Source organism: Elephantulus edwardii, unplaced genomic scaffold (genome assembly GCF_000299155.1).
Source record: "Elephantulus edwardii isolate Elephantulus edwardi_28Jun2011 unplaced genomic scaffold, EleEdw1.0 scaffold00057, whole genome shotgun sequence".
In the NCBI taxonomy this organism is placed as follows: Eukaryota; Metazoa; Chordata; class Mammalia; order Macroscelidea; family Macroscelididae; genus Elephantulus; species Elephantulus edwardii.
Window position 1 is genome coordinate 1214316 of NW_006399807.1, and position 9195 is coordinate 1223510.

At 37.6% G+C, this 9195-nt stretch overlaps 1 protein-coding gene across 1 annotated transcript in view; it reads right to left on the reverse strand.

The window, feature by feature from the left end:
• SH2D1B (SH2 domain containing 1B) overlaps window positions 1–4973 on the reverse strand; it is a 47143-nt gene extending 42170 nt beyond the window's left edge. Inside the window, exon 1 of the mRNA XM_006887438.1 lies at window positions 4840–4973. Within this exon, the coding sequence (XP_006887500.1) occupies window positions 4840–4973 (134 nt within the window). The remainder of the gene's footprint in view (window positions 1–4839) is intronic.
• Window positions 4974–9195: the final 4222 nt, after the last annotated feature.

A 9195-nucleotide genomic window follows, 5' to 3' on the forward strand; every position in this document is an offset into this window, starting at 1 on the left:
AGGAAAGTCCAGAGCAAAGGCTACATGATGGAGTGGACCTGGAGGAGGGTTTGTAAAACAATGAAAGAATTTTTCTTTTACTTTTCCAAGAGGGTAGTGTACTAGGGGGGAGGGTTGGGAGGGGAGAAAAGTGCAACAATGAATGAATGGAAATCCAATGTCTCTGTAAACTTTTACTGAAATTAATAATAAATTTAAATGTAAATAATAATAATAATAAACACTATGTTCTAAAACACTTCACAAAAAATGGGCAAAACACATAGGAAGACTTTTTCATAAAGGATGACATTAGGATAGCCAACAGACACATTAAGAAATGCTCAAAATCACTAGATATAAGACATATGCAAATCAAAACCACAATGAGACATCATCTCACTCTAGTAGCAGTGGCAAAGTTTAACAAGGACAGCAAGAAATAAATGTTGGAGAAGATGTGAAGACATTAAAACCTTCATACACTGTTGGTGGAATTATAAAATGACACAAGCACTCTGGAAGGCATTTGGCATTTCCTCAAAAATCTGAACACAGAAATCCATATGACCAAGTTATTCCATGGCTAGGAATCTACCCAAAGGAAAATAGAACTGAGACACAAATGGAAATTTGTACACCTACGTTCATAGCAGTGTTATCCTCAATAGCAAGAAAATGGAAACAGCTCAAATATACATCAATAAACAAATGGATTGAGAAGTTGTGACATATTCACATAATGGAGTACTATGCAGCACTAAATAACAATGATTTTTGTAAAATACTGTATACCATGGGAGAGTCTAAAGAGAATTATGTTGAGTGAACTAACTCAGTCTCATAAGGACAAATACTGCATAAGTCCAAGGATAACTAGTAAAATGTATAAAAAAGTACAAAAAGAGAAGGGGAGAGAGCAGGAATACAGACCATAGAGAGAGGGGGAATCTCTAGGATAACAGAATTTGGTGGATGGAGGGAAGCAATGAAGGGATTAGAAAATGACAGGGTAATAGTAACCTAGATCAATGATTAAGTTTATAAAATGCAATGTACATGAATCATCATTTGAAACACAATGTGAATGAAAGAATAGGCGAAACACAATGTACATGAATGATATACAAGGCATAAGAATTTTATATGCAAATCAATATTTTTTAAAAAAATAAGGTATCCATTTATAACAGCCAAATACAAATCGAGATACCTGGGAATGACTCTAACTAGAGATACAAAAGACTTTACAAAGAAAACTACAGAACATTCCTGCAAGAGACAATGCTGTTGTTGTTGGTAAGTGCTGTCAAGTCGTAGATGACTCATAGTGACCCTATGAAAAACTTGAACAATTGTATAACTTTCATCATTTGTCCAAGTTCATAAAGTTTCCAGAGGCAAGCTGTTTCGGAAGTGGATGCCACTCCTGCTTCCAGCAGACCTAAATAAACAGAAAAATGTTCTCTTTTTATGGATAGGAAGACTCAATATTGTGAAAATGACAATTCTACCAAAAGCAATCTACATGTTCAACACAATCCCAATACAGATACCAGATTCATTTTTCAAGGAGATTAAAAAAGAAATTGACAAGTTTATTGAAATAGACTCCAAATAGGCAAAACACTTATGAAAAATAAAAATGAAGTAAGAGACATTACACTCCCTGACCTCAAAACCTACTACATACACAATGGTAGTAACCAAAACAGCATGGTACTGGTACAATGTCAGGCACATAGACCAATGGAACAGAATTGAGAACACAGAAATCGACACAGATATCTATGGCCAACTGATATTCAACAAGTAAATAAAACCTATCAAATGGGGAAATGACAACCTCTTCAACAAATGGTGCTGGCAAAATTTCACTGCTACTTGCAGAAAGTTGAAACAGGATCCACGTCTCACACCATACACAAAAATCAACTCAAGGTGGATCAGAGACCTGGGAGTAAAACCCAAAACCATAAAGCTCATAAGAGACAAACTGGGATCAAGTTAGATGGCTTAGTCTATGATATAAAGAAGTTGACAAATACAGTCATAAATGTACAATCTTGAGAGGATAAAATTGATGAATGAGACTTTCTAAAGATTAAATCTCTGTGCTCATCAAAAATTTTTTCCAGTAGGATGAAAAGAAAACCTACCAGTTGAGAAAAACATTTGGCAATGCTATTAAAACATTTGGCAATGCCATTTCAGACCAGGTTTTTTATATCAAACGTTTACAGAATACTCCTGAGCCTCCAGAAGAAAAAGACTCATACCCCAGTTACCAAATGAGCAAAAGACATAGGAAGAATTTTCACAGAGGAAGACATTTAGATGGCCAATAGACACATGAAGAATTGTTCCAAATCACTGGCAATAAGAGAGATGCAAATCTAAACCACAATCAAACACCATCTCACCCCAGCAGCAGTGGCAAAGTTTATCAGGGAAGCAAGCAATAAATGTTGGAGAGGATTTGGAGAAGTGGGAACCCTCAGACACTGTTGGTGGGATTGTAAAATGGTACACCCACTCTGGAAGGCAGTTTGGCATTTCCTCAAAAAGTTGAACACAGAAACTCCTTATGACCCAGCTATTTCACTGCTAGGAAAATACCTCAAGAAAGTGAGAACTGAGACACAAACAGAGTATTTGAACATCAGTGTTCATAACAGAACGATATCCCATCACAAGAACACAGAAGCAGCCCAAATGTCCAACCACAACTGAATGGATTGAGAATTTGTGGTACATTCACACAATAAAATATGATGCAGCATGCAGGAGCAACAATTTTGAAAAATACTACATCATTTGGGAGAGCCTTGGAGAGAATTATGCTGTTAACTAACTCAGTCTCATAAGGACAAATATTGCCTAACTTATTATTGTAAAAAAAGAAGAACTAGTAAGACATGAATGAGGACCTAGCAGAGGGGTGAGGATGAATAGGGGTGAAACCACAGGATTGCACAGTTTGGTGGGTGGAGGGAGTGAGTGAAGGAAATGGGGAGGATCTGGCGGGGACCTGAAAAGACAGAGCAATGATGGACAAGGTCCAATTGTGATTAATTGCATAAAACAGAATGCATGGGAATGATTGTATGAAACACAATGAATGAAGAATAGTGTGAAATACAGTGTATATGAATTTTGTAAGCAAACCAATATAAAATAAAATTTAAAAATAAATAAGGTATCAATCCCTTTTGGAACTTCAATGCAGAGAGACCAGGAACAAATCTATCCCAAGTTCCTCTTGTTGTTTAGGTGCCGTTAAGTGGATTACAACTCACAGCAGCCCTACATGCAGAGAACTTCTTCATAGAGTTTTCAAAGAAAAAAAAAAAGACTAGAGTAAGAATCATTAGCCAGTAACGTGCAAAACACAATATAGTCTTGCTTGCTGAAAATGAAGAGCTCTTGAAGCACTTACTGAAAAAAGATAAAAGACTATGGTTTCAGTATGGATTATACTTGGATATAAAGAAAACAAAACCCCTGACAACTAGATGCATAAGCAACATCATAAGCAGAAATGAAGTTATTTTACTCGGCTCAAAAATCAATACCCATGGAAGGATTAGTTTAAAAAAAAATCAAAGACTGTACATTACACAAATCTTCCACAAAAGACTTTTTTAAATGTTAAAAGCAAAGATACTGCTTTGAGGACTAAGGTATGCCTGATTCAAGCTACAATGTTTTTAGTACGCATGCAAAAGTTGGACAATGAGTAAGGAAGACCGCAGTAGAACTGAAGCCTTTGACTTGGCATTGGCCTTGGCAAACAATATCAAATACACTGGATTTCCAGAGAATAATGATTTGTCTTAAACATATTATCGGGAGGACCACATCTTGGAAAAGGTCATCATGCTGGGTAAAATAGGAGAGTCACCAAGCAAGAGGAAGACTTTCAAAGGAGATGGACTGGTATGCTGACTCTAACAAGGGGTTCAAATATACCAATGAGTCGGAACAAATACAGCAGCATCCAGCAGCAACAGTGTTTCTATGAGCAATGCCAATCTCTGTTCTTTGATTAACTCCCAGAGACAGTTGGGGCCTTTTTTGGTTTCTTTAATGTGTAGAAGAAAAAAGCCTCAGTAATCTTTACAAAGAAAATAATACACAAAGATAGGCCATTTCCTCTGTTAACTGTTTGAGATTGCTTTGTAATTTTCTTTTTTTTTTATTTTATTTGAGATTGCTTTTTAAACTATGCGTAAGGTCCGCTAGTCAAGTAGCTCTGATATCCTAGCCTGGGATTTTTTTATTCAGTTCATACCCTGAAAATACCAAATGAATTTTAATACCAAGTCTGAGAAATCCAAGTATTTCCTTACCTATAAAATGGCAGCTGCTTATGATAGACTAAAAGAAGTGTAAAAGGAAATGACATTCGTTGAAGCATTTTATAAATCTAAAAGAATACATGAAATTTTATTAATATTCTAAGTATTGCAAGTTCTTAGATGAGGAAGAATATATATAAAAACTTAGTGTCTTAGATTAAAATCTCCAGAGGATCATTAACCCTTCTGTATCAAATAAGCTCTGGAAGAAAGGACTTTTCTCACATCTCTGCATTCTTTCCACCCCTCCTCACCTCCCAGGCTTCCTGAAATTCTCCCTTCCATCCCACTCCACTCTTGACTCTACAGAAAGTCAGCTTGGTGGCATTTATACCAGAGGGCACAGCGGAAAGAGGGCAGACACCTTCCTTTCATGGTCTTCCAAGCCTCACTCTACTCAGGTTTCAAAGTCAGAGCAAAATACAATTCCTTTTGTATTTGGATGTTATGACTATATTTAATATAATATTTCAAATAGAAGGACAATGAGATTACTCACGAGACACAGAGGCAAAGGGCTCCTGGCACCGACTCACTGTCCCTCAACAGAAAATTGCCATCTACCCCTTCCCTGAGCAGCAAGATCTCACAGTCTCTCTTGGACAGGGGGCCATGGTAATAAGGCAGGTCCATGGAGAGAGCCTTCGTATCCCGGGCTGCCTGGTCAGTCTGAAATCCTGTCCTAATTTAAGAGCCAGCTCTGAAGAAGGAAGTGGAGGCAGTTGGACTGACGGAGTCTGTGGAAATATGACTTCTGTCTCTTGCTGTGGAGGTGAGAGGAGGTTGCTCTGTAAAAAGCTTCAGGAAATGAGAAGGGCGGGTAGGGGGTGATAAAGTGACCAAAAGATTTTAGCATATATATAAGTGGCTCTAGCATGAATTTCTATGACTCATAAAAGTGGGTGAGAACACTCTCAGAACACAGTAGAATCAGTGATGTTTCAATGGCTGGTACTGCAACGCTGAAGTTCAGCTCCCTCGTGGCCTTGTGCATCACCATAGTTTGCTAGGCTTTTCTCTGGCTGCTGGAGTCCCTTCGAGGAAAAAAACTAGAGCTTTTATATACTAGATACCCATTTTGTGCTGACAAATCAAGCTTAACCAAGCACAAAGCTCAAAAAGTATTTGGCTATTGTTGGAAACAACCTAAGTGCCCATCAACAAATGAATGGCTAGAGAAGCTGTGGTATATTCACACAATGGAATACTATGCCGCATTAAAAAACAAGGAACTCATGCAATATTACTCAAAATGGTTGACTCTGGAGAACATTATGCTGAGTGAAATGTCCGAGTCACAAAGGGACAAATATTGCATGGTGCCACTGTTGTAGAATGGGACTGTCCTTGGGGTTGGGGAGAGACTGAGTAAGATGGGTTCAATAATGTATGCTGCTCTGAAACAGAGACGGGAGAAAACTGTTTAAAAGAGATATGATTAGGTATTTCTGTCATGACAGGAGTCTAGAGCAATGGCTACATGGTGGAGTGGACCTGGGGGAGGGTTTGTAAAATAATGAAAGAATCTTTTCTTTTACTTTTCCAAGAGGGTAATGTCTAGTGGGGGGGAGCCTTGGGAGGGGACAAATCTACAACAATGAATGAATGGAAATCCAAAGCCTCTGTAAATTTTCACTGAAATTAATAACAAATTTAAATTTAAAAAAATAATTAAGTTAGAGTAAGGATGGCAATGGAACCACCTTACCTCTGTAACTTGATTTGTGCCACTATTAGAACCTCTACTCAGAATATTATTGCTTTTCAATTTTTGATTCATGCACTTTTAACTTGTTAGTTAAATTTGTATCTTCTAGGCTGCAACACTTCCATGATACATCTTCAAGGATATGAACATGCACGGCTAAGCACAATTGATAACAGTGCATCTAAATTCCAAAATCAATCTCCATAATAGTCTATGTGTTTCCTACTGCCAAGGGGGCCCTTTAGAGTAGTGAGAGAAGATCTTCACCCTGAAACCTACACATCCCTTTTCAGCAGGAAGTAGCTAAGAGAATATTCCGTCACCTTTTCCTTATGAATCAGGGTGAAGTCTCTCTCAGGGAGGAGTGATAGGGAATGGCAAAGGACACACTGACAAAGGAGATTAATCAGAACTGGCTTTGACAAGCACTGTGGCAATTGGACAATTAAAACAGACATGGGGGTGGGGGGAAAGAAGAATGAACTGGGGATGAGGGTGGAGGAAACAGTGCAACAATGAATGAATGAAAACACAAAATGTCTGTAAATGTTCATTAAAACTAATAAAATTTAATAATAAAAAATAAAATAAAACATACCCAGACATAACGGGAAATTGAATGGTACTTCCACAGCTCAAATTACACGATAAATTGAAGACATCAGTGGGAGAAGAAATCAATCAAACACCATCAGGGAGGAGAGCCAAGGTTCCCGACCACTGGAGTCAAAGACCATCTTTAAAATCCTCGGACAGTTTGGTGGCTTACTCCGTAGAGAATTGTACTGCTAACTCAAAGGCCACACTTCTCTGGTGGTTTGAATCCACCAGCCACTTTGAGGGAACAAGATAGACAATCTCCTTCTGTGATATTTACAGCCTTGGAAAATTTGCTGGAGGGTCAGCTATGTGTTGGTTCCAACTCCACAGCAATAAATAAGTAAGTGAAAGATCATTTAGACATTGTGCCTTTGAGGAGAGAAACTAGTACAAGTGGGAGGGATATCTGGATAAACAAACCTATTGCAAGGATATTTCTTCTTTTTTTATTGGTTTGCATAAAAATGTGTATACATTGTGTATTATTCACGTACATTCATTTCACACATTCCTCCATTCACATTGTATTTCATATATCATTCATGTACATTGTGTTTTATAAAATTCACCATTCATCTATGTCTACTATTTCTTCTTCTTTTCAGGTCCCCGTTAGACCTTTCCTAATTTCTTCACACACACCCCCCACAACTCCACTCATTCAAACTCTCTTATCCTAATGATTTTCTCCCTACCATGTGCTGCCATGTTCCTCTTCCCTTACCCTTTTGGACTTTCAGGTACATCTTACTAGTTATCCTATTTTTACAATAATGGTTTTATGAAGTATTTTCTCCTTATGAGTGAGTCTAAGTTAGTTCACCCAGCATAAAGATCTTTAGAGTTTCTCATATTACATAATGCTGGATAGTATTCCATTGTGTAAATCCACCATAATTTCTCAATCCATTCATTTGTTGATAGTTGGGTTGTTTTCATTTTCTTGCTATTGTGAATAACACTGCAACGAACATAGATGTTTAAATCTCTGTTTATGTCTAAATTTTACTTTTGTTGGTTATATTCCCAGAAGTTCAGTAGCTGGGTCATATGAAATTTCCATGTTTAACTTTTTTAAGGAAACACCAACTGCCATTCAGAATAGTTATGCCATTTTACAATCCCACCACCAGTGTTTGGGTTCCAATTTCTCCACATCCTTTCCAACATTTATTTGCTGCTGTCCTGCTAAGCTTTGCCACTGCACTGGCATGAGATGATATCTCATTGGGGTTTTGATTTGCATATTTCTTATTGCCAGTGATTTTGAACATTTCTTCATTTGTCTGTTGGTCATCTCAATGTCTTTTGCCGATTTTGTGATTGGATTATCAGTCTTTTCCTTATGGAGGCCCTGTAGTATTCTGTAACCTTCCATTATGAGACTCTTGTCTGAGATGTTGTTCCCAAATGTTTTTCCCAGTCAGTAGGTTTCCTTTTCACCTGATTGGGAAAAGTTTTTGAAGCACACAGAGACTTAATTTTTTAGAAGATTATTTTGTCAATTTTATCCTGTCCTGGTTATGCATTTCTGGTTGAATTTGCAAGCCTATTTATACGAAAGGCTAGGCCTTCTAAGTTTGGTCCCATTTTGTCTCTTATGATCTTTATGGTTTGGGGCTTTACTCCCATGTCTCTGATCCATCTTGAGTTTATTTTTGTGTATGGTGTGAGATGTGGATCCCTCTTCAGCTTTCTGCAGGTAGAAGTCCAGTTTTGTCAGCACCATTTGTTGAAGAGGTTGTCATTTCCCCATTTGATAGTTTTTGCTTCCTTGTTGAATACCAGTTGATTATGGGTTATATTGTTGTTGTTGTGTGTCGTCAGGTCACTTGAGACTTATAACAACTCTATGTACAAGGCCCTAAACCCTTCTCTATCCTGATCATAGGTAGAGGAGTTAATTTCTGGGTTCATGATTCTGTTTCATTGGTTTATGTGTCTGTCATTGTATCACTTCTCATAGATGGAAGAAAAGAAGATACTGAACTTGAGTTTGGAAATTCTCAGTTCCTCGGGACAGCAATGATGCATCACTAAGAAGAAAGGTCAAAACAATCTACCCAGTCAGCAAGACTTAGGCTCCTTTTGGTACTTCTGGTAAGGGATTGTGCTACCAACCAAAAGGCACACAGTTCAAACCAACCAGCTCCTTCATGGAGAAAAGGGTAATTTCATCCCATGAGACTTATAGCCTCTGAAAACCTCTTGAGAGTCAGCTATGATTCACTTCCAACTTGACAACAATTAGTTAAGTTGAGCTGAATGCTGATGAGAAAATACCCCTTAAAAAAACATGCTGAGCCTTTTCCATTTTTATCATGTCTGGGGATACTCTTGAGAAAAGCGGTACTCATGTGCTTTCTGTTATCTTCTGAGAGTAATTTCCAGGGCCTTTAAAGCAACCAAACTATCTGACATATTATTCTTTTCAGAGAGAATAAGCCAGTCAAGCATACATGGAATCATTTTTTTTAAATTCCATTGTGTTTACTTAATTCTCACAGTTACCAACTCACAGTCAATAAAACTATACATGAATTCTTC